The 25,033-nt window shown below is 50.2% G+C and overlaps 2 protein-coding genes across 3 annotated transcripts in view; both read left to right on the plus strand.

The window, feature by feature from the left end:
* The window catches only part of RGS9 (regulator of G protein signaling 9), a 31,511-nt gene extending 11,650 nt beyond the window's left edge, over positions 1-19,861 (plus strand). Inside the window, exons 7-17 of one of the 2 annotated variants that reach the window (XR_013940636.1) lie at positions 359-435; positions 2,223-2,304; positions 2,994-3,056; positions 8,881-8,910; positions 9,549-9,610; positions 11,921-12,034; positions 12,939-13,054; positions 13,548-13,635; positions 14,183-14,321; positions 15,504-15,592; positions 17,261-17,378. Coding sequence is in view for 1 of the 2 variants with exons in the window: in XM_080560610.1 (XP_080416736.1) it covers positions 359-435; positions 2,223-2,304; positions 2,994-3,056; positions 8,881-8,910; positions 9,549-9,610; positions 11,921-12,034; positions 12,939-13,054; positions 13,548-13,635; positions 14,183-14,321; positions 15,507-15,592; positions 17,261-17,432 (1,029 nt within the window). In the remaining variant the exon portion in view is untranslated. Of the gene's footprint in view, positions 1-358; positions 436-2,222; positions 2,305-2,993; positions 3,057-8,880; positions 8,911-9,548; positions 9,611-11,920; positions 12,035-12,938; positions 13,055-13,547; positions 13,636-14,182; positions 14,322-15,503; positions 15,593-17,260 lie in introns of both variants that reach the window. The other variant, XM_080560610.1, reaches the window with a different exon arrangement.
* Positions 19,862-20,524: 663 nt separating this feature from the next.
* LOC308180120 (regulator of G-protein signaling 9-like) lies at positions 20,525-23,306 on the plus strand (the record flags this gene model as incomplete). The annotated part of the gene is made up of 2 exons (XM_080561283.1): positions 20,525-20,949; positions 22,190-23,306. Coding segments are annotated over 2 exons (582 nt in total), but the record flags the coding sequence as incomplete, so codon positions are not given.
* Between the last annotated feature and the right edge of the window lie 1,727 nt (positions 23,307-25,033).

Raw genomic sequence — 25,033 nt, forward strand, 5'->3', positions numbered from 1 at the left:
CTAAGTTGCAAACCCCCTTTGTAGCCCTCCGTTGCTATGAAAGGGGCATGGCAAAAAATCATCTCTTTTCAATGAGGTGTTACTCCATTTGTGTCAAAAGCCGAAACTGTGGAAGTGAAAAATTGGCTAATGCAGAAAAATACTCTGAAGTCAATGATAATTTTAGCAGGAGTAATTGCTCTCCTTGCTATGGTATTTCAAATTGTTGCAATTCATATAATTACCTTCAGAGCAATCCAGATTTTTTGGCTCAGTTGCCAGCCTGGCCTGGTGGAGCTATGGAGAGTGAAGAAAACCCCAGCCTGGGAGCACCGTATCCAGAATTTTCACACTAACTGCTTTTTTATTTTTATTCCAGGAACATTACAACATGCTCAATAAAAAAATAAACTACAAGTGGGATTTCGTTATTATGCAAGCCAAAGAGCAGTATAAGTGAGTTGACTTGCGTTCTGTTATTTGCATCACTGGGGAGGCTATGAGGAGGCAGAGCTTTACTGTCTTGGTACACAGTTAAATTACGGTTTAAAGCATAAACTGCAGTTTTAAAATAACTTGTGTGTGCTCCTCAGGATGGTGAAATGAAGCTGCTTTTCATATTGGGTTGGGGGTTTCTCCATTTTACGTGGAAGCTTTGCTCACTACACACATCACAAGTGAAGGATTTCAGCTGTTTTCAAATGACTGGACACCCCCTTGTGAAGTCTCACCCTTGCCTGCCGCACCTGCGCTTCTCTCCCTGCCTGACATTTGTCCACCAGAGACCTGGAATCGGTGTGGTTTGTCAGAGCGAGCGCGCAGGCGGGGGTGGGAGCCCTTCCAGCTGACACAAGCGCGGGGCTCTTCACAAGTGGTTTTTGCACATGCACAAGTGTGCAAGGGGAGGCTTAGATGTTGCACCTGACGCGACTCCCTGAAGAAGCTGGGCCCCGATGCTGCAGCATGCAAGCCTCGTGAGGTACAGCTTCCTTTAGCTCAAGTGCCAGGGTTGTCTGTGAGCATTTGCAGGTCAGGCCACCAGACTTAGGAGCTGTTAGTGGTCTGTTTCAATTAGCGTTTGTACGCGTCTCACGGCAGAACTTCAGGCCTGAATCAAGAAGCAGTAAGTGTTCCCAGCAGAGACTTCTGGAGAAAACTCTGAAATACGTACTTAGGCAGCACGCCAGCATGACTTGATGTGGGGAGCTGAATCCTTCAGATTCCCAGGAGAGTTAGCGAAAATGAGATGGGATTGCTCCTTTGGAGATAAGATCTTGCCTAGTTCTATGGATTCCTTTTACCATTTCTTACCTTGCAGCGTGACATGCGCTGCCTCTGCCGTTCAGCAGCCGTTTCTGCCTTCGCTGGGATGGGAGCCAAGCCATCGGCGTGCAGCTCATCAGATAACTGTCTCATTAAGCACGGCGCTGTTGCTCTTGTAAATTGAGGTCAAACTTGGGCTAAGAGATACCAAATGCCATTTTAGAGGTAGATACTGACACAATATCTGAACTGGTGGATTAAACGTGTCTGAGGCTGTTTGATGGTGCTGAGTGGTGCAGAGCAGCCCACACCCACCGCATTCAGCCACAGCAGGGTGGCCACATGCAAACGCCCCGTCGGGGATGCTCCCTTGCCCATGCTCAGCACTGAAGTGTGCCCAGGGCTCGTCTGGGAAAAAAATGAGTTGGTTCAGCCCCAAACCATGCTAGTTCCTCTTCTATTTAATAGTAGAGATGATTGAGTTTTAGTGCCTGGGAACGCAGCTTGGCACTGCTTTCCAAATAATTTCTGTGAGAAATGTCCCTTTTACTGAGAGGCGTCAGGATGTGTGTGGGCAGCATCTCTGCACAGCGGTCCTCAGGTACTGCACGGTGACATCTGAGGTGGGTAAACACGAAGCAGCAGGAGTGGCTGCGAGCAGTGGGGTTTCGGTGTGAAACACTACCGCAGGGCTGGCTGCCTAATCAAAAGAGGATGTGTCTGCTTCCAGCTGAGCTCGGGAAGAAGATGATTTCTCAAAAGCTAAAAGCAGGGAGGAGTGGCAGTCATGTGTGGCCATGTGAACTGCGTGATGTGTAGTCCAGAATTAGCTGTGCAAGGCTGTGGTCAGGAGACTGATTCAGAGCATCGTGCAGCCAGGCTGGGACCCAGAGGGAGGGGAGGCTGAGGTTGTGCCGCTTTTGTCATCCCGGTGGTTTTAGGAGAGAAAAATTAATGATTTCCTGTTCTTGGCTTTGCAGGGCAGGGAAGGAGCGGAAGAAGGCGGACAGGTACGCCCTGGATTGCCAGGAGAGAGCCTACTGGCTTGTGAACCGGACTCCCGTAAGTAGAGGATGAAGGTGTGTGGTGTTGTATCTGAGCAGTGCCCTCCTTAGAGTCCCCCTGGGACAAGCTCCTGCCTGCTAGGGGAACAGCCATGGTCACGGCCCCGGGGTGTGCACCCCATTGCTTCTCCTCAGGGAAGGGGTCAGCCTGGACCCAGTATGAAATGTAGAGAGCCACGAGCAGAGCAAAAGGGGGCCACAGGGCTGAAGAATTGACTGACTCGGTGGCAGTCGTGGAAAAGAGGTCTGGGGGGAGGTGGTACATCCAGACAGGGGAGCAGTCCACAGCTCCGCCAGCCTTCCCAGCCACAACCAGTCTGGGATGCAAAATGAGCCCTGAATTCACAGCACCTTCTCCGTGATTGCTCTCAAAGGTGCAAGGGAGGGAGATTTGGCTGCAGCATCCGTGCTCAAGGGGAGAGTTCCTCCAGACAGGGGGCAGAGCTCCCCTGGGGCACACCTGGCTGGGAGCTGCGGCCGTGCTCAGCAGAGCCAGGCAAATCTGTGCTGGTCACAGCCTGCTCTGGGGCTGTGCTCCGTGCTCGCTAGTCAGAGGCTTTTAAGGTGAAAGTGGAGAGTGATGAGTGGCAGCCCTCAGGGCCCGGGAGTCTCCCCGTGCATTCGCATGTCCCCCAGACTTTAAAACAGAGGAGTGACAAAGCTGTGGTTGTTTCCTGCTCCTGACAGCCCGGCATGCTCGACGTCCTGGAGTATGGATTAGACCGTGCGACGGATCCCAATGAAAATAAGGTAAACCAGGTGAGGCAGCATTTGTTCACCGCTGTTGAATTCGTTTGGGAGGACCCAAATAACGTCCCTAGGGTGGTGTTTTTGGGGGGAACGCAGGCTGTGCAAGTCAGCTCAGCTGTGACGGCCAAATGGGCCAGAAGTTGAAGCTGTCTCATTGTCCAGGGTGTGGGGCCCTCAAAATAGGCTTTGGCAGCTTCTTTTGGCTTTGTCAACTTTCATGACACATCAGTTAGTGTGTGTGTAGCTAGAGGAAATGTTTTCTCTGCTGGTGAAGCTGAATTAAGGAATCCTCTACCTGCAGATGCTTGTGGCTGCCTTGTTATTAGTGCTGAGTGAACTCAGTGTGGGCTTGAGGAGTATAAAGGACTAGAGGAAAGATCAGAGTTTAAAATAAAATGGCAGAATCCCTCCAAAAGGGTAAATGTGTGGCAAAAAGTTGGTGTAGTGGATAGGAGACACAATATGTTGTGTGAGAATTCGTATTGTGAAGCTAAACCGTAAAGAAACACAATTAATGAGCTGAGACTGTGGAGGCTGTAACTGGGTGGGACTGGTTTGGAGTCCACAACGAGACGAACGCGGTTCGATGAGGAGCTGAAGCTAATCTTCTGCTCCTTCATCAGTCCTTTAAAGCGATCCTGTAGCTGTGCACTTAATGGTGTTCATTTGAAAGTGAAGACAGAGCGTGTCTCGGCAATTAAATGCAAATGTGACTGCGATCACACTCCCTGTATTCCCACAACTTCTCATTTTTGTAACAGCCTTTAAACATCTCAACAGCCAGAGGCAGGATAATTGCTTTGGCCAACTGTGTTCTGTTACCATAGAGACTGAACATGAGCAAAGTGTAGGTTTGGGGTGTATTTTATTTTTTTCTTGCTGTAAGTAGCAGCTGCAGAAAGCCCCTTTTTTTTTTTTTTGAGAGAGAGAGAGAAAGCAGGAGAGGGGGAAAGAGAGAGAAATGGAAAAGAGGAGTAGCCAGCTTCTCACCCACAGTTTTACAGCTGACATGGGAGATTTTAGCTTTGCAAATAGCCTGACAGCCCAAAAACCAAAAAAAAATCCAAAATCCATAGACAGCCAAAAGCTCACATACGTTCACCACTGGACTTGAAGCTTTTTTTTTTTTTTTTTTTTTCCCCTGCAGGCTGCAGAAAGCAAAACATAAACATAAACACCTGTGGCTCAACAGCCTCTGTTGGGCAGAAAGGGTGGCCCAGGCTCTGCCTGTAAATGCTGACCTGGACTGTATTATTTGGTATCCTATCCCGTGCTAAGGCAGCAGGGAGTTTTACTGGTGTTTTCTGTGGGCCCAGCCTCTGGCTCTGACATAGGTGAAGCAATGGGAGCAGAAAACGAGTGCATGAATCCGGCACCCATTTGTTTGATTTTTGACTCCGATTCCACTCGATGTAGTTCAGCTTTACTGGCCAATTAGTTTACTTTTATCTTGACAGCTGAGAAAGAAAATGCTCCCAGCGATAACTCATTTCTGACATCAGGATGGCTTCTTTGAAGCTGATAGTGGCAAGAACATCTCTTTTTCACTTGCCTCAGACCCTTTGGTGAGCTGCTCGCTCTAATTGATAGATAAACAGGCGCTCAGCCACATGTTGCACTCCTTCCAAGGGGACTTTTATCACTGACCCGTGGGCATGCTATTAGAATGAGTTAGGAGTTGTAGTTGGACAGGGGAAGCAAGGCAGCAGTAGTTGTCCATTGATCAGCTAATTAAGGGCTGCTTTAGCCTTTTTTACCCAGGTCTCAGGCTCAGGATGAAGCATCACTGCTTAGGGAGTTACCAGGCAACTGCCAGAGCCCACCGGCTCTCCTGCAGGTACGGCTTTTGCCTTCTTCTGTGAGCGGAAGGCCTTTAAAATGGTGCTTTAGCCTACCCAAAATCACCGTGCTAGATCCAGGGACTACTGAATGAAACACCCTGGCTTGTCGCATGCAGCAAATCAGCTGCAGCAGTTCCCTGTAGTCGCTGCTGACCTTTAATTTCCCAAGTCTCCGTCAGTTTGGCTGCCTGATAAACACGCAGCTTCCGCAGCATCCTTCCCGTCTGTTGAACCAACGGGATCAGGAAGCAAATAAACAAGATAGGGGAAAACCAGCTATTTGAAAGAAACCCAACATCTGGGCTGCTCAGAATCTGATTTCCAGCTGTTGGGGGGGAAGGACGAGTGCAGCAGAGCTGCATGTGCAGATGGTCGTGTGCTAGGTGCAGAATTTGCCTCTGGAGTGCAGGGCTCCCAGCTGGCTGCGTGTAGGGAGGTTTGCGCACCAAAAGGGGGGTTTGTGTGTGCAGGAGCAGCTGGTTGCATGCTCCAGTGCTGCTCCTCACTGAGAGAGGCGGTGCCCGCAGGTTTTCGCTCTGACTGAAGGAAAGCGAGCTGTGGAGGGGGGCCAGGCTGTTGGTGCCGCCCCGTGCTTGGCAGCTGGTGCTTTGCACGGGATCCCGGTGCTCGTCCTCGCTGCTTACTGACCTGCACGTGTGGGTGGGGGGCACTGCCAGCATTCGGGGAGCAGGCAGACTGCAGGGTGATTTGACCAGGTCTGAAATTCACTCCGAGCTCCGTCTGGGCACACCCACGAAAGCTGCTGTCCAGCTGTTTGCGTCCTCCGCAAACACCGCAGAGCAGCCCGACGGGCCAAAACACATTACCGTCATCTCCACAACGTGGTCGGGAAGGCCCGCGCCGAGAGCAGAGGAGGTCCGTCACCCAGCTGGAAGTTAGCAGGAGGCGTCCCAGCTCTCGTAAGGAGCTCGGGGCTCCAGCCACGTGGATCAGCTCTCGGCCGGGTCCTGGCTGGCTCCCAGCTCCGCTCTGCAGCTGCGGCTTGCGTGCGTGGGGAGCGCTCAGCTGGCGGCAGCGGGCTGTGACGAGGCTGTGCAGGGCGGGACGGCGCTGCGCCGGGTCTCAGGGAGGAGGATGTTCTTCTAATGAGCACGTGGCCCTCTCCTGAGTCAGCCGGAGCTCTTTCGCTAATTGCCATTTTGATTGGAAGCCTGGAGGGCCGGAGAGCTTATCCACGGTAATTGCGCTAAGTCACCCATTAAGAGCATTGCAAAATTAATCTCGTTATAAGAAATTACACTTCTGTTCCAAATGTTATTTCCTTCTAAATGGCAGAGGGCGGGTGGGTGCTATGGGGCACTTGGGCATTGCTGCTGTCAGCAGCTGGGGGTCAGGACGGGGAGTGCAGTGGGGACAACTGGCGGTGCTCAAAAGGACACAGAGAATATCCGGGGTCTCTTGTACCAGCAGCAAAGCTGGAAACACTGGTGTGGGAAGCACTGGGGTAGGAAGGAAAATGAAATGATGTGCAGCCATGGGGTGAAACAGCTGAGATCCTTCCCAGTTGCTATTGGTTTCAGAACTGGAAAGGGCTGAGCACAGCCAGCACCTGCAGTCGTCGGTGGGGTGATGGATGCTGTGCCCCGTGCTGGGTTCCTGGTTGATTCCTCGCCAGTTCAGTGTTTGCCACCGCTGAGTGATGCTCAGCCCTTCTCATGCCATAGCCCCATTTTCTGTGCAGTCCCCCACCCAAGAGCACCCCACCAAACCCCCCCGGCTTCCCAGGGCCAGCTGTCCAGAGGCTCACCTGCCTGGTCAGGCTGTGGCAGGAGGAGATCCTTGGTGTAGGATGTACTTAAAAAAATCTTTCCCTGTATGCAGATGTGTTCATTAGCTTTGATTTTTTTTTTAACATATGTACACATAACTTTTCTTCATTGATGGTAGTTTAATTTATTTCTTGCTCTGTGTAACACTTAACTTACTGGGCTCTTTTTCTCCTTCCCAACAGCTATTTGTCTCATGTGTGTGTCGTGTGCTGCGTGACTCTAAGACCCCTGTAGAAGACAAACACAACTTAACTGCCACGTGAGCTGCCGTCAAGCCGTTATGCCAGCATCCACCTCTCTTCACCCCTGCACCACGCCTGTCCAAGGCACCCACTTGACAAAGCAGAAGACATGAGGGGCCTTTTAAAATCATCTAATGATTTTAACCTCTTAGTTTTCCTAAAGTAAATGCCCTAGCCACTCTTCATTTTCCTCAAATGGAACAGTTCAGCTGGCACTTTGGAAATCTGATGGGGCCTGATTTGTATCTCAGGTTGCCCAAGTAGATAGCAAACTCGTATTGTGCAGGAATTAGGTGACCTGAAACAGAAAGTTCTCTAAAGAGGGCGTTTCTAGGACAGTAAATGCAGCTAGTTTCTCTATGCAAACAGGTGGCGAGTTTTTTTTGGGGTTTTGTTTTTTTATTTTGACTTCCATTTCTACAGTGGATCTGAAACAATAATGCTGCTGTAGAAATGTGGGGGAAGAAGAGGTGCCTGCACGAGAGCTTTCCTGGCATCAGGGGTACAGCTAAGCTGAGAAGGGTGAAAAAGCTGTTCTTTAGTCCTTGTCTCTTCCAATTATGAGGCTGTACGGCCCTGTGGCCAACGATCCTGTTGTTGTCCAAGAGCTTTGTACCCCCGTTGATGTGTCAGCCCTTAACTCCTCATGTGCAGTTCCTTGTGTGCGGCCAGCGCGGCTGGTGTTTGCTTTCCTGCCTGTCCCTGCTGAGACTGTGTGTGCTGTCGTTCAAAGCTGGCCGTGGCATTTCCAGCAGTAAAAGTCTTCCTCCCCTTGCAATGCCACGGTGAGGATTTCTGTTAGTACTGCACCTGCCGGGCTAGGTTTATGTTAGCATCAGACGGGCTGGCTTCATGGTAGCGCTGTACAGATCGGCTGATCTGCTGCGTATCTGGCTCCTGCTGCTGAAACGGTGAGTGTGCCCTCTCAGAACCAACCAAGTGTCAGCAAAATACGCACATTTTTCTTCCTTGTGTAGGACAATTTCTCCTTCCTGAGCAGGACTAGTGGTTATAGTTAAAATGCACAGGCAGACCTGCATCAGTCTCACTGCGGTCCCTCAGGAAGCAGCGCTGGGAGGGCATCCTGCCTTTCCCAAACGGGGCAGCTCAGTGTGCAGGTTCCCTGCTGAGAAGGTGGGAGACGCAGGCTGCCTGTGTCGTTTGCTGCCAGATGCTCCCTTCCTCATGGCTCACAAAGACGGCGCTTCCACGAGGCACTCTGCAGACTAGCGTCTGCTAGGGGCTTAATTAGATAGGGTAATTCTGGGCCGCAGATTAGCTGCAGGACTCTTGTTGGCTAAAATGGGAGATGCAGAACTAAAAGGCTGCAGAAGCCTTTAAAGGCTTGCTGGGAGCATCACTGACTTAGCCTGTCTTTCGCTCTCCTTCGTCAAGTTTATTTCACACAAACTAACTGTGCTTCAAAGGAAGCTGGGTGAATAAACACCCTGCAGTTAATTTCTTGCCTTCAATTGCTTGCTCATTTGTGGATGACATCTAACATAGTCTGCGTTACTCAAATCACAACGTAAGCAGCCCTTGCGCAGCAGATACTGCATCTGAGGCTTTTAATTGTGGTGTTTATATTTTGCAATGTGTTGGTTCCTGTCTCCTTTAGCGAATATTGAATGATCTAATCTGTGTCTCGTAAACGAATCTATTTTAGCTACATTAGAATACCCCCTTAATTGAAGGCACACAGGCAGGCTGTGATGGAAGAAGCAACACTAAATAGTAAATACAGCTAATGGAATGATTTACGGTGTGTAGATGCTCTTAGCTTTGATGATAGCCCGGATTAGCTGAGCTGCTGTGTTTGATTTTAATTGTAATGAGAATTAATTGGAGAGCACTGCACAACAGCAGCCCTGCAATAGTGTTTTCATATTTCAAAAAAGGCGAGTGAAAGCACCCACCCCAATTTAATGGTTTTTGTTTCTTTATGTTACAGAAAAAAACAATGGATGTTTATAGGAGAGAGGTAACTAATTATTCCCTTATTTCTACGCGCTCAACCTATACGTATTGCTTATTTCAGTATTGCATGGGGGACCAAAGCCCCCTTTGCAGGGGATAAACTGTTTTTAAAAATGTCTGGGTTTGGCTGGCAAAGTCTCTGTGCTATGAAGCTTTCAGTCAATATGTTTTCGGGACATTTTCTCCCACTACAGGCAGCCAGCAGCTCTCCCAGCGATGGGAAGGCTCAGCAAGGGCTGGTACCAGGACTAAAATCCAATAGATCAAAATTAGTGGTGGGGAAATCACGGGAGATACATCCAGTGGCGCCAGCGTAGAGACAGCCAAGGATCAATGATAATTACATGGTAAATCATCGGGAGCATTTCTAGGTGCCCAGAATGGTAGCTATTACCCAATTTTTATATAGGATGGAGAGTGGTTTTAATTACTTGCACATTGCAAAATGCTCTTTTGATATTTTCAATAAGCTCGGTGATGATAGCCATTTTACTGTGCCAGTGTAGGGATTCTGTGATTCCTTGGACATCCAGTGGATTACTGGGAGGAAGCACTCCTCCCAGCGCTCTGAGGTTCGGATAGAGCTGGCCTGCTCTTTACATCTCCGTGCTCCTAACCACGGCTGTTTCTGATTCCTCTCAGATCATGTACTATCAGCAGGCCATCATGAAGTCCAGAGTGAAATCTTCTGTCTCCCTTGGAGGGTAAGTCCTGATTTCTTTCTGTGCACTCGTTAATTAGTCTTCAGCGCCCGTCTCCTCGTGAGATGATTCAGCTCTGTTCTGGCAGCCGGTGACTCAGCAGGGGAATCGATCCGGTGGCCACGCTCGGTGCTGTCTGCGTCCTGGCTGTCTGGGCTGTGCGCCCCTGGGCCCGAAGGCACAAGGCCGGGGGGGGGGGTCAGAGCCCCAGTCGCGATGAAGAGCCCCTTGCAGCTAAGGGGAGCTTTACTACAAATGTCTGCGGAGCAGTTTCAGCCTCTCGGTTGAGCTCCCCTTTGAAATTGAGAGGTGTTCAGCCTGGCCGGGGCTGGGACCCAGCCCAGCTCTGCAGGCTGGAAAAGCAGCTCTGGAGGCTGTCCTGCTCGGGTGCAGCAGTGATGTCTGTCCTGTGCCTGTTCTGCGTGGGGTGAGTAAGCAGTGAGACAGATCGACCCTCCTGGCCCCAGGGTTCGGCCCCAGGGAGTGTTCTTGCTCAAAAGGTAATGCCCTCGGAAGGCAGCAGAGCTGGGGGAGTCTCTGATTAGTCTGTATGATGAAGGAACACACTTTCCTCCCCAGGAAAGTCCAAGCAATTAATTAGCAAGTCCTCTTCTCAGTGGGAGTGTTTCCTGATCAGATTTTTGATGAAGCCAATTAAGTGCAAAGCTCCCAGTTGTAGCATCAGCTGCTGCTGCATTTGCCACGGGTGTTTCTTACCTGGAATCGTGTGTGCTGGGCAGCTCCCTGGAGGTGCAGACCACAACACTGGGCTGTTTCACATAGTCCTTGCCATCCAGAGATTCCTATGAAACCTGAGATAAACATGATGCTCAGGCCTGTTCCCTGACAGAAAATAGTTACAGATGAATGAAATGGGAGGAAGAGCCCAGGAAGCTGTGCTGTCTTCTGAGAACTGCAGCTTGCAAGGCACCAGCAGTTCTGTTTCTTCATCTGCCACTGACTGCTTGGTCACATTAAATGCTTCTTGCCTCAGTTTTCCAGCCTGTGAGCTGGAGCTGGGGACACCTGTCTGCCTTCAGGAATTTTGTAGTGCTTAACTGTTTGGCAGAAGCATTTTTTACACAATAGTCCTTGTCTTATGATGGATAGTACCCAGTATCTGGATCAAAAACTCCTTAGAAAAGTTGGATCTCCACCTTGAACTATGGGATTTGCTCCAAATCAAATTATTATTGATGAGGATAAGATCAGCGACTAGATAATGTGCATGCATCAGAGCACTGCATTGATTTAGGAGGAGCTGCAAAGCACTCATCATTCAAAGGACAGAGCAATGTTACCTGAGCTGACAGGTTTAGATTTGCAGCTTGATTAGAATATACGGATTGGATTGAATTATGCAGGTGCGGAATGCCTTGGCATTTCGAATGAGAAGATAGGATCAAGCGCTTCTGTGCCAAACCTGCGGTATGCTTTGTGCAGTCGCATTGTATGACTGAAGGATCCATGCCAAGGTGCCTGTTAGCAACAGGCCCTTGGACAGTGCTCTCCCAGCTCGGAGCACATAAAAGCAGTTTGGCCTGGAAGGAGTTTTAAACAGAGAAACCAGATGAATTTTTTTCAAGAATGAAAAAGGGAGGAGAAAGCTAAAATTCCAGGACATTAGTGAAATTGGTTGTAATTACAAGTCTCGCCAGCCTAGGAGGTAGGAGAAGTGTTTGTCTGGTTCCTGCTAGGGTAGGGAGATTTTTGCTTTGTGCTGAGCCCTCAGACTCATTTGCAGAGGAATGGGCCGTGTGGTAGGTGAGTAGAGGCACGGAGAAGCCCTCAGCACTGCCTCACCTCTCCCACAGCTCGCTGGGCTCTCCCACACCCTGTCAGGAGGCTGCAGAGAACCCAGCCTGAGCAAACACCACGCCTGCTTTCCTTTTCTCTTGGCACTTCCCTCCCTGTAATGTGTGGCACAAAACAACATGGGCAGGCGTTTCTCGGTCTGAGCTGCTGGCTGGAGAAGGAAACAGCACTCGTTTGGGGGCTCAGTCCCACTTCCTTGAAGTGAAGAGGCAAAATGAGGTGATGGAGGGAGGAGAGTCTTGGATTTCCCAGCACTTGAGCTGACAAAATCACTGCTTTGAAAGACACTCGGGAGATTACTGCTAGGCAAGTGGAAAAGATTAACAGCACTAATGAATCAATTTTTGCAGTAAGGCAGGGGTCACATTCCAGACCCCCGTGGTAAGGCTGCGCCTCTGAAGATACCCGCAGTCTGTGCAGCCATTTGGTGGTTGTAACGGGGCTGCCAGCAATTCTGCTTGCAAATTAAGATTTTGATTTTGCTGGATTTACTTGCAGGCTTGTGAAGTACTCTGAGCAGTTCCTCTCCAACGATCCTATCCTGTCGGGATGTCTCCCCAGCAACCCCTGGGTAACAGATGACCCTGAGTTCTGGGATCTCAATGCAAAGCTGTATGTATTTATATTGTTTTGCCAGCTTGTGGTTTACACTGACCTTTATGCTGATAGAAATCAGAAAGGGGAAGCATTGATCTCATCATGATATCCGGTCTCTGGTTGTGAGCAGGGAAGCATTCCCTTTCTGACATAGCTAAAGAAAGTGTCTCCTGGGAATACTTCGTGCTGAACTTGCAGCATTACCTTCTTGAAGTGGGGCCTTCCTTAACGTTATAGAAATGCCCGAAGTGTTGGGAGTATGCACTTAGAAGCTGCTGAGTGGGTCCAATCCTCCCTTAGGATAAGTGCAGTCCAGTTTTACTAGCACAGGAGTGTGGAACGTGACCAGTTATGCTCAGGTATAGCACTCTGCATACACCCGAAGTTGCTTTCTTATACAGAGTTTGGGTTGGAGACACCTGCTGGTGGTCCATCCCTTCTCTGAAGTCTCCCTTGGTTTTTCATTCAGACAGCATTTGCTGATTACACAGAAGCATCTCTCTGAAGCATACAGCATGTTGCTGGTTCTCATTTGAGACCAGCAATCCTGTTACAGTGATAATATCCCATTAGACAGCCCCAAAGGTAGCTTCGCAGAGTGCCTTTATGAGAAGCAAAGCTTTGAGCACCGACCAGTTCCTCCTCCAGAATGGGACGGAGTCAAACCTCCATCAAAGCTGGGCCGTCATTGTGAGAGCAGAATAAACCCAAGATAAATCCTCATCCCACTGTGTACCAAGTTGTTTAATTACTGCTTACTTAGTGGGCTGACTCGAGGAGCTCATTACAGCATTCTGGAAACCAGAAAATGCCGAGAAGTCTCCTGACATTCCAGCGAAGCGCATTTTGGTTTTAATTAATCTGCCATTTAGATGGGCCCCATGAAACTGTCGGTGCTGTTTGTGTTCATCCTTTGCAGAGTGGATGTCCCCACCAGAATGCGTGTGGAGCGATGGGCCTTCAACTTCAGCGAGCTGATACGAGACCCCAAAGGCCGGCAGAACTTCCAGCTCTTCCTGAAGAAGGAGTTCAGCGGTGGGTCTGTGCTCTGTCCCTTTCCCCCTGCCTGCGCCGCACAGCAGGGCGCTGTACAGCTGAGACAGAGCAGCAGGGGAAATCCTTGCCTTTGCAATAGATGCTTTGGTCATAAATAATGGTAAAGTCCCAAAGTGGGGCGAGCAGAAGCGACTTTGGGCGCAGTGGCTATGCAGGCAGTGCGTGCAATACCACCTAGTGGCACAGGACACAAAATACAGCGCAGAGCAGCCTGGGGTGAGGGGACTGCTCCCAGGCAAGCTGGAACTGGTTGCATTCTCATGCTCTTGCAGGTTTGTCACTGAGCAGAAGGCAGTGGAAGGTTGTTTCCTCCTGCAGTCTCAAGGAGATTTTCAAGGTGGCTGTAAGAATTGGAGAGACTCTGAATCGGGGCCAACTTGTACTGAATCAAACTAATTCAGTTTAGGAGTTAATTAATGGGATTGCAATTTCCTTGCTCTTGCTCTCTGCTGACTGAGTGCTTGTTGTGCAGGAGAGAATCTGAGTTTCTGGGAAGCCTGTGAGGACCTCAAGTATGGAGACCAATCCAAGGTCAAAGAAAAAGCAGAAGAAATTTACAAGTGAGTGTGGTAATTTTACATACTTAAACTCTTTCTACATGAGTCCCATATGCTCCTTCCATGTGTTGGCATTCTCCAAACAATTTATTTCCGAGGCTTTCCTTTGTAAGCTGTCATTAAGTATGGCTGTGCTATGTCCCCGTGTAGGAAAGGAGCTTGTGGAGGTGAAAGCGTAAATATTGTTTTGTTATAGAGCTACTTTTCCCCTCTGTTCTCCAGTATGACATTTACATCTCGTCAAGGAGAGGTCTTAGCACATAGTTTAAATACAGGTTTGGAACAGCAAATATCTTGGGGCTGCCACAAGGCGAGTGGAGAGACCCTTTTGATTCCAGTGAGCTAAAATTTGTTTTATGTTGTGTGTTATGCTGCAAGAGGAAGTGACTGCATGTCACACAGTTCGCTCTGCTGAAGAGGAGATCGATTGCCCAAGATTAGGACAGCAAATTGTAGTGGGAAGTTGAAGGGACTTTTCCTTTCATCCGGAGGCAGAGGAATCTCTGGGGAATTCACTTGTTAATGGCACTGTTGATCCTCCTCCTTGCAGGCTCTTCCTGGCTCCAGGAGCAAGACGCTGGATTAACATCGATGGCACAACAATGGGCATCACTGTCAAAGGCCTCAAGCACCCTCATCGCTATGTGCTAGATGCTGCTCAGACCCACATTTACATGTTGATGAAAAAGGTTTGTTGTTTGTTTCCAAAGCCGGAGGGGGATTCCAGGTCTCTGGGCCTTTCCGTGCCTTTGAGTGTTATCAGCTGTCACTTTCAAGTGGCCTCTGTTTGAAAAATCCCGCAAGTTTGCTGACTTAGGCAAGCACTGGTTCAGGCCTTTGTACTGTGCTGCTGCTTCCTCCCTTTGGGGCAGCATGCCCTCAAGGTGGCAGAGGTTGGGTGTCTGCTCGAAGTCCTGTTTTCTGACATCAGCTTGGTCACCAGCTTGTTCAAGGCTTGAACAAATCTTTTAACTCCCTGGCTGAAAAATTGAAATACTGTTGCCTTTTTACCTCCAGAACCGGTGTGAGACTAACTCAGTGTTCATTCAGCACCTGAAAGTTTTCTACGTTCCTAGCACCAGTATTTGGTACGGTAGCAGCTATATTTTCTTTTAAGGGTCATCCTTTATTCGGTTGGTACCGCTCTGTGTGCAACATCAGGTGTCCTTATGGTGGGATGCTTGTATCCAACTGTTTTTTATCAGTGGATGTGAAAGGTAGTAGCAACTGTGATACAACTGCACGAGTTCTGTACCAAGAGCATAACCAGACCTCATTAATCTCTTGAAAATAAGTTTTACTGATTTTATTTTTTTAAGCACTTTTCTGTGGTTATGTTGACGGACACCCCTTTCTGAGGTCTGACTGATGCAGCAGGCTGAGGGCTGATACGGGCAGTATGTAATAATGTCAGGGCTTTCACTGGAGCATGATGACCGCAGATAACCTATAGCTCCTCCTTATAAGTGATACAAAACACACATAGCAGGAAGGAGCATTGCTGGCCAGATCAGCAGCTAATGAAGATTGACAATGAAAGCAAAAGACCAATATTGATTTTAGCCAGTTGCTGAAAGGTTTGGCTTCCAAAATATAAGTACTTCCCCCGGCAATGGCTGTGGGACACCTCTGGCCTGGACTAAGACCTCTTGGTCTGAATCTTACCTGGGAAACTCTACTGGAAAAAGAAAAATATTGGGAATTTTGCAAGATGAAAGGGTATTGGTTTCAGTAACTACGTTTTCCCGAGAGATGCAAAGTTTCTTAGGCTGCTGGGTGAGATTTTCCAATTCCCATCTTCCTGAGCAGCTGTATTTGGTGGTGTTTGCTGTTTGCAGCCCGTAACAACCAGTTTCCCTTTTTTCTCCTAGTAGGACTCCTATGGCCGCTATTTAAAGTCTCCAATATACAAGGAAATGCTGGCCAAGGCTGTTGTGCCTCAAGAGACTGTCAAAAAAAGGCAAGTGAAACTGGATGTAATTGTGGGGTTTGTTTTTCTTGTTGTAGCAAGGGTAGAAAAAGCCTGAGTTGCAGCAAAATTACTATGATTTAGATGTTTGCTTAATTAAATAATTTTTTTCACTAGAAGATGCCTTGCTTTGAGACTGATTATGCTCTTTATTTGTGAGCCCTTTGGAAACGGCTCATGTGCAGCCAGAATATACTTGACGATTGCTCAGCTGCCTTGTGTGTTGGGTCTGTTTAGAAAGGCTGTGATTGTTGAATTAATCACGGCTCCTTTCCTGGAAGGAGAGAGCACTGTGTACTGGGCATGGGAAAACTCCCAGCTGCGAGGCGCTGGCTGCCAGAGGAGACGCAGAGCCACTGCAGGGTCCTCGGCAGATTCTGCTCGGCTCTGCCTGGACAAAGCCGCTTACACCCTGCGAAATGAAGGTGAAAAGCAGCCAAATGGAAACGAATGGCACCTTTTCCTGTGAGTGGCTGCTGGCACAAGGTAGCCAGCCTGAGAAGGGGCAGGCTTGAAATGGCTCTTTCCAGACCAAGCTAAGAGTCGCATGGCAAATTTGGACCATTTGAACTACAGTTGCTTCTTAAAGCAGAATGTGCAGTGTCAGAGCCAGACTGGGTGGTGTGCTTCTTTTCGTTCCTCTTCCACTCGTCAGCCTTGCAAGCAAAAAGAGGAATCGCGGACTTTCACACTATCACTTCATCTAGAGCCCATTTCAAGACAGTGGAAAAAAAACCCCAAAACCCTCCTGCTTGGGGCTTGGTTAGTTTTTCCCTGAGCCACACATCACAAGGTTGCTGGCAGATGTTGGCTGACCCCTGGTGACCACCGTCACGTCTGTCAGTGCCTGTCCTGGACACGCAGTGCTGAGACAGCACGCTGAGGGAAATACAGGGCTGGCACCCCATCCGGACGAGGTTTAAGATTTATTTTCACTGCTTGGTAATGCTTCTGCTGAAGCAGATAGCAGGTGTTTTTGGGGGTATCAGGGATGCCAGAACCACCCAATACTGATCCCTGTCTCGATCTTACTGAGAAAAAAATCACCCGATGGCAGTTGTTTGGGTTCACACTGACTGTGAATTACTTTTGAATGCTTACAACAAAAGAGCAATGTACTGGACATCTCCTGGCCTCGGTGTCCCCGCTAGGACCAGAAACAAGACCGCCTTTACTCTTGTAGTAGTTCTGCAGCTGGTGTGTGACACTGAGTCACCAAGCCCTGTTTAAACCACCTAGTCTGCACTTGCACTTCCCTGTTGTTGGGTGCGTGACAGCAGCATTTCTGTATCTGAGCTTGCCCTCCTGTAAGTGAGCTCCTGGAGTGCTCGTTGGCCTCTCTTTGGGAGAGACATAAAGAGATCAAAAGTCTTTAGGAGCAAAGTCAGCCAAAATGCTAAGATGCATCTTTATTTCATGTATGAAGAGCCTTTCTTCTGCCTGGTCAGGTACCAGCAGGTGCTGTAACAGGTGCCCCGCTCCCCATGCGTAGCCTCAGGGATTTAACCGGAGTGTTTTTTCTAACTGGTGTCTGTGCTGTCCCTGAGGCCATCCAGAGGTGCAGGGGTTTCAAGGACGTGGTTTCTCACTCAGTGACGGTGTGGTTTCGGTGCCCTTCCACCTCTCGGTAACGCCCTGCTTCTCTCTCTTTCTGCCCAGCTCCAATTTCCCGTTCGGCCGCCGTCAGCTCCGCTCCAGCCCCAGCCCCGTCATCCTGAGGCAGCAAGAGGAAGAGGCCAAAGCCAAAGAAGCTGCCACCACTGTGGACATCACGCAGGTCATGAGCAAGCTGGATCGGAGGAGCCAGCTCAAGCAGGAACCTCCCAAGTAGGCTCTGAGCCCTGCAGGGCACAGCGCAGGGAAAAGACAAGCTGAGGCTGGTGTTGAGCTTCGTCTCCCCTTCCTGAAGGTGTCAGTGCTGCTTTAGGTTTCCCAGGCCGGCTCTGCCAGCAGCCTGCTTCCTGCACGTTGCCATGGCTTCTGCAGCAGCAGATGTCACTTCCCAGGCACGGCAGGCATGGGAATGCTGCCGGAGCCAGGCCGCTGGCTGTGCCAGACTCGTGGCACAGGGCCAGAACCCCTTTGTGCACACCACGGAGGTGCAATGCCTTCTGGCTGCCCCAAGACCCCAGGAGGTTGGGCAGCCCAGGCACCTCTCCCTGCCTCCTACTCCTCCAGGAGCTGGGATGGCACAGGGTAGAGTGGAGTTGTGCTGTCCCGGTCCTTTGGGTTCAAATCGGCCTTCCCTGGAGCAGCAGTGGAGGACCCTGCAGGGAGCAGGACGAAGCAGTCAGCCTCAGAGCACGTCCATGCTGGCATCCATCCTCTCAGTAGGACGTGCACCCTCCCAGGGGATGCGTAGTGGGCACCCTTCCGAGAGGAGTGGTCACATAAATTCTCCATCTGCTATAAGGCACCCGAAGTATCCTGCACCTCCAAGTCACTGCAGAGGAGTCACAGAGAGAAGAGTGGGCTAGACTTCTCGTGAGAATAGCATGATGACCATTTCTGAAGGTTTGGGTGACTCTTTAAATTTTAATGACATCCCAAGTCCCCCTGGCTCGTTGGAGATGATCAGCGGAAAGCTCTGCTCTCCCTGTTCCTCCCCCACACAACGAGCTAGGTGTGCAGGCTTAGAGCCATCCCTCTCAGGAGCCTGCTGGAGAGATACAGCCACAGCTTTGTGTTTCTTTTATCAAATCCCTTCTGCCTCTTCTCTTGTCTTTTTCCTGCTATTCTATTTTCTGCTGTTAAAAAAACTAACAGGAGGTAGTTCTAGTTGTCACTGGTCTGTAGCCTAGAGGCAAGGAAAAAACAGGGCAGAGGTGTTAAGAGCTGACTTCAACTTTAAGTAGTGTTTTTTCATTTGTTCTTTTGCTCTTTAGAATAAGGAAACTTAAATAACTATGTTAGCACTAGAGAGCTTCGGGAGATTCCAGGCTTTGCTGGGAACCCCCTGCCTGTCTGGACCAGGCTGATGATTACCAGAAGTGGAAGATTCCTGCAAAGCCCAGTAAAGAGAATCGCGGGGGGAGCAGAAAAACTTCCTCGTTTGTTAGAATTTAGGGGAAGTGGAGGGACTGGGTGGGAAGCACTGGAATACAGGAAACTCCTTAACTCCTACTTGCATTATTCATCCGTTTTTATTACTGGAATGAATTTACAGGAAAATGGAGATAGAGAAAACTGGATGTGAGTGGGAACCCTGAGGTATTAGGGTGTGTGGAGATCAGCCTCTCCCTGACGAGGAGACAGCCAGGCCATAGGCCCAGACAGCTTCGAACAGCAATTCTTGTCCTCCCTGCGTGTGTTATCAGAGGCAGAATCGGGGCTACGTGGTCTGATCTGGTGTCACTTCAGAACCAGTCGTCTTCATTTTGCAGCTGAGCTATGGAGATTTTTGTGAGCTCTGTTAACCTAACGGTGATAAATGGTATAGAGGAATTGAAATCAAGTTACATGAGTATTCAGCTCTGGTGTCAAGGTCTGCTTGCTGAGTCCCTACTCGCGTTCCCGAGGGAAGCAATAGCAAATTTTGCAATGCCATAAGGGGGAGCAGGCTCAGCCTGTAAATGCTTAAAACCACAGGGCTTCTGTATGTGAAGTACTGTACCATCAACTCACCTTGACATAAAAGCACTGAAGGGTACTCAGGAGCTTGGCAGGGCTGGTCTGCAGCTGCTTGGCTGTGATGAGCTGTACAGTCCCTTCAGAGTTTGTGTAACGTGGGACACTGAGCGTGTCGGGATTGCCAGTAGTAGTAACACGTGGAAGATCAAGTCAGGGTATAAATAATAAATAACAAATCCGTGTGTTCCAGTCAGTCCCTGTGATTCTACTTCTGTTTTGTCTGTGTCTTTGCTTTTTATGTTATCTCTATCCATTCCTTTCTCTGATATTCTCATCAGCTCAGCTTTGCATTGCTGTCCCACCGCCATGGGTTAATGCTGCCTGCTCTAGAGTCACCGTGCTTGTGAAACACCAGTCCCCCCCTTGCAGGCAGAAGCTGGCTCTGTTCTGCTTACAGGCTCAATAAGCTGGTATAACCCAGCGTACCACTCCTTGGTCCCTTGCTGCTCAGTCCCTGAAGAGGAAGGTTGCATGGTACAAAGTGTGACCATGGTACAAATTGAACTTTGTTTTGTGTTAGCCAAGAAATTGTTTATTTCCATTGGAAATCAGAGCAGTATGTTGTTTGTTTCTTGGCCATCACTTCCGTGCATTCATCTGTCTAATAAAAATAAATAGAAAATGAAAAAAGAACTCGGTTCGTCCTTCTCTGTCTTGTCTCAGCATGTTCATCCCTCACTGTGTCATCTCTTTGCCATGCATGCATGCGTTTTCTCTATGTGCCTCTGCTCTCAGCACTTCTCTTTGGACGCTTGAGCTGCGTTTCATTTCTGCTGGTGGTGATGCTCTGGAAAGTGGGTGAGGGACCTGGGCATGCACCACATACTCTGGACAAATCTGTCCTCCAGCTCATCCTGAGGGCTTTGTTAGCTGAGCCTGAGCCTTCACAGCACCAGCTAGAGACACTGGGGCCTTCAGCACAAGATGTAACGTCTTGTGTTATCAGTCTTCGGGGGTTTGAGCTCATTGTCCTATTTCTTGGGCACCACAGCGGCTGGCACAGCGGTGCTTCGGGTTAAACGTGGTTGTACCACTCACAGCCGTGCTCACACTCTCAGAATAGCAGACTCCACGCGTGGACAAGCTGGTGTCTCCTACAGCACCCCGTCTGCTGTGGGGCCTGGTCCACCAGCACCCACCGAGGCCGGCAGCAGCAATCCTGGTGTTTTCCGTGAGAAAATCACGACTCCTCTGCTCCCCTGGGGGCAGGCCAGGGGTGCAAGACGGGGGGCCGGTGATGGAGCCCTGTCCCCATGCCTGAGGACACCAGCCACCAGCGTGCTGCCCTGACCGAGCCTCTCCTTTTCCTCCCCGCAGCTGTGCCGCCTCACCTCCCCGGCCCCTCGCCTGCCCGTGTACGCTGGCCCCAGCAGCCTGCCCCCCGCGTCCCCCGGCCCCACGGCCCTGCCCCACAGCACCGCCTGCCCCTCGCCCATCAGCGTGGCCCTGGACAGCACGGCGGGCACCGAGAGGGAGCAGGAGCCCGGCGGGGCCAGCCCCAGCCCCTTCCCCTCCACCGCCGGCAAGGTGGGAGCTGCGGCGCCTCCCAAGCCCCGTGCGGCCGCCCTTTCCCTCAGACGGTTCCTGAAGAGGGGCTGCCTGAACTCGCCCGTCTTCGCCACGCTCTCGCCGAGGTGCCCGGCCGTGCCCCACGGGAAGGTGCAGCCGCTGGGCGAGCGGGAGCGGCGGCTCCGGCAGGACGCCAAGGCGGTGAGCAGGTAAGCGCCGTGCCTGGGTGCCTTCCCGAAGGGCTCACCTCAGGGACCGTTTGGTTTTGTGGTTAGTTTGTGGCTAAATATTATCAGCAGAGCCCACAGAGCAGGCTTTTTGCCTCATATTCCAGTCAGCTGTCACCATCTTCCCCCGTGCCCGCCCGCTGAGGGCTTCCCTCGCCTGTCATGGCGAGCGGGCAGCAGCTCCGCTCCTCACAGGCTTCGGGGCACAAAATGGAGGAGCCGCCATCTTCCCGCGTGTCCTGGGCACCAGCAGCCGTGAGGCTGCTGTGTACGGCGTGGCCAAGCTGTTGTTTGCATTAGCAGAAATTTGTCCGATTCAGGTATTTCTTCCGTGCAGTCTCACTATCTCCACAACGTGCCCTCAAGGTCCTCAGACCAACGGCAGCCGGTTGCTGGCGCGTTTTGTTAGCACTGGGAGGATGCCCGATGCCCTGAGCTGGGCTTACAGAAGGGTTTCTTACAACTCAGATCACAACTGGTGTTTTCTCTGCCTGTCCTGAATCACAGAAAGCCTTTCCAAACTGGATTGTCGTGTTGGCTTGTGTTTGTTTTCTGCGTGCAGCATTTCCTCTGCTGATAAACAGGCAGGAGGCAGTCCTGGTTGTTCCTTTCTGCTGTACTCAGGCCTCCTGTTAGTGGTGTAAAGTTCCCAGGTTTTACTTTAGGTCCCTGAATTCTGAAACTCACTTGCATGTTTGTGTTTATTCTCAAGCTCTCTGGTTCAGGTATGGTTTAATGGTCAGAGGAGACACAGAAGTAAAAAGAGAGCAGAAATCTTGAGAGAGAACCTCAAAACATTTGTTGTTTGGGAACAGGATACTGTAAGAATGGGGATTTTTACCTAGAGAATCTCCCACTTTCGAGACCAAACCCTGGCCTTGTCCCTCGCTGAAATTAATGTCTACTCAGCCACTATTAATCCACCTACGCTGCTGACCGAGTGGATGAGTCCATATTATAAATTCAGAAGCACAAATCTGAGGGCTCTTTATCTACCTGGCTGTGCACTCCAGCACACAGCAGTTTTGCTTCAAAGCTGGTGGAGTGCACTTCTTTTTTTCCATTTTCCATCTATGTGGGCTTGTGCCCAGGAGTTTTGCTTTGGGATTTGGGGTTTGAACAATAAAACACTCAAAGCCAGACTCCGTGCTGCATGCTTGCTGTTTCAGAGAGCACATCAAAAAGTGCCCTGTGCATGATGAGTTTTTATTTCACAACGCAGCTTCTTCCAAATAAAAATGGACATTGCTTTGGAGAGCCGAACCTACCCTGTAGGCTCTGCAGAGGAAGAGCACAAGTGCCACCAGGTTTGTAAGGACTCTGCAAAGGAGGTGATCTGCCCCTGGGAGAGCCCCGCAGAAGAGGGCAGAGCTGGGTAACCAGCAGCGCCTGAAGCAGCAAAGATGTGACCCCCTAACGAACAGACGCTTGCTGAGACACTGGGGTTTGCCACGTGTGGTTCAGTACATGGGCCATGCTGTTAAAGAAGTGCATTAGAGCCATCCTTCAGCATCAAGGCAGCTCAAACTACGACATCTATGAATAATGAACTCTGATATACCCATCTGTTTGTAATTCAAGAATCTGAAGCATTTCTGGACTGATTTTCCTATCTTTAGTATATTCAGATCCATTCATTATAGACTTCTTGATAAATGAAGCTCATTTCTTGCCTTATAGCAGATGGAGAATTTATGTACATATATCCTGGGAAATGGTGTCTTATCTGAGTTACTTGCTTGGCCATGAGGTGTCAGCACACTGTACACAACACAGCTGGAGCAGAGCTTGCAGGCATTTTTCAGAGCAGGACTAAGACTTCAAGCACTGCCAAGATCAGACGTGTTTGTGTCCCAGCTTGGGTCCACCTCTTATTATTAATAAGAATTCTTAATTTTAAATCAAATTCATTAAGAAACAGCTGATAGCTGGGGAAAAAAAAATCAAACCTTTCCTGAGCATGTCTGTATCAGCTCCAGTTTCCCTTTTGTTGCTTCTCAGTGCCAGGATGGGTTTTGAAACTGTGAATTGGACTACACCCCTGCAACACCCAGGAAGGTCAGAAATGAGTCTGTGTTGGCATTTTAAGGCTCTCCAAACTTAGATTGATACATTGCCTGATGCACAATTTTTAACTGTGTTATTATCAAGAGTCTTAGAACATTGCTTTCCTTATGTCACACCAGAGTTTCAAGATCTTTTTTATTTTGTTCAAGTGTAGAGGGGTTTCCTAGATGTGTATGATGTGGGCCATTATTCTGCAAGTCGGCCACGTGGCCTGTGACTTTTGATGTTGCTATTTTGTACTTTTTAAGTGTAAATGAAGTTCTGCTTGTGTGGCTGACGTGGTTCATCATGCTGGTTTCTACTGCGGGATTTGGAGTCTCTCTTCCTGCCTGCTCAGTGGTCCCCGTGTGCAAGGCAGGAGGTAAAGCTGCTGTTCAGTGCATCGTACGTGGCTGACTTTGCCCTGACAAATCAGCCTCAAGAACTCTAAAAAGGCAAAGGAGGTGTGACTTCGGTAGAACGCAATGTGGATGAGACCTGGGCAGTCCTTGCTGCATCAGAAGTCGCGGTGCCTGCATGCCAGGTTTTGATGTGACCGAGGGCACTTTGCGGGTCCTGTGCCTCTCTTTGTACGGCTGTGTGTTTGCTCTTCCTGGCATTGCTTTATTGGAAGGGTTTGGTTCTGCTGTGGCAGTCACTGGCAGTGTCCACCCACTGCCCCTCAGAGACAAACGTGGTGTCTCCTGCGATAGCTTTTGTTGCTCGTTACTCAGCCGCTCTTGATCAGGCAGTTACAGTGTTATGCAGGAAACAAGACGTTGTGATGGATGAGTCAAATTTTGCCATTTGATATCACACACATTAATATGATAAGAATTACTGTAATATTGCCAGGGCATTAAATGGTCCTTTGGCCTCATGTTCCCCCTCAAAACCAGAGGGAAGACCTCAGGATCCAAGACTCAGACACCCTCTGTCATGCAGCTACAGCCAGACAAACAGATCGGTGCACATCCCGTCGGACAGCACTAGGGGCTCCCATCATTTACCCGTTCAGGGCAGTGCTTTCCTTTCAATCTCTTTCACTTTGTGGACTTGTATATTCTTTCCCAGGGGGGCAGACACCTGTGTGGGCAGTCTCAAGCCTGCGCCTCGCTTTCCTTCCTTCCTTTCCATCAGCCCTCGTGGTCTGCAGACCCCCCAGCTGCCTGCAGGGAAACCAGAGCTCCAGAGGCCCCACATCCCTCCTGCCACTCCGCCGCGCTCGCACGGTGACATCTGACGATCTCGCCCCCGTCGTGCTGGAGTCTGGAGCGCTTTCAGCTCCGGCAGTTCAAATCCCCTCGCTGTGCAGTAGCCCATTTAAAGCTGCCTGGAGTCACCTGGAAGAATTAGCTCACTGCAGCAACTTAGACATCCAAAGTATTCCGATAATGTGAGGGATGTGTAAGGTTAATGACTGGAAAAAGTGATCGCTCCCTGTGGGCAGTTTCTCAGAAAACTCCCTGCTGTTTGGCGGAGAGAAGAAAGGAGGCTCCAGCAGCAGCGAGGGAGCCCCGTGCCCTGCTCACCCGCCTCCTGCGGCTGCGTGGCCTGCCAGCTGCTGGTGCTGCTGGTGCTGCTGGCACTACTGGTGCTACTGGTGCTGCTGGTGCTGCTGGAGCTGCCAACTGGGAGGAGGAGGTCTTCTGCTGCAGGAGAGCTCCATCCTGGCGTGCTGCAACGGTCGGGTGTTAGGTATTGTTTGGATGAATTGGGAAGGGAGAAGAGGGATGCTTAATTAGCCACGCGGTCTCTACAACATGCTCCCAGGTGGAGGTTCCTGGGCTGGGCTCCTCCAGCCTCCTGTGCTCCCGTGGGAGTTGTTGCATCCTCGCCCTGCAGCTGTGGGCCAGCTTCTGGGGTTCCCCACGCCGCAGGGAGAGCTCTTCCCAGGCTGCCTCAGCCAACAGCCTCAAGGGGACACTGTTGGGATAGGATGGGAGCGATGGGCAGGATCCTGCTGCCAGCTTTGGGGCTGACCTGATCCAGCTGTGCTGCCTCACCGCGTCTGTGGTGG

The sequence above is a fragment of the Anser brachyrhynchus genome, assembly GCF_964034855.1.
Source record: "Anser brachyrhynchus genome assembly, chromosome: 18".
NCBI classification, from domain to species: domain Eukaryota; kingdom Metazoa; phylum Chordata; class Aves; order Anseriformes; family Anatidae; genus Anser; species Anser brachyrhynchus.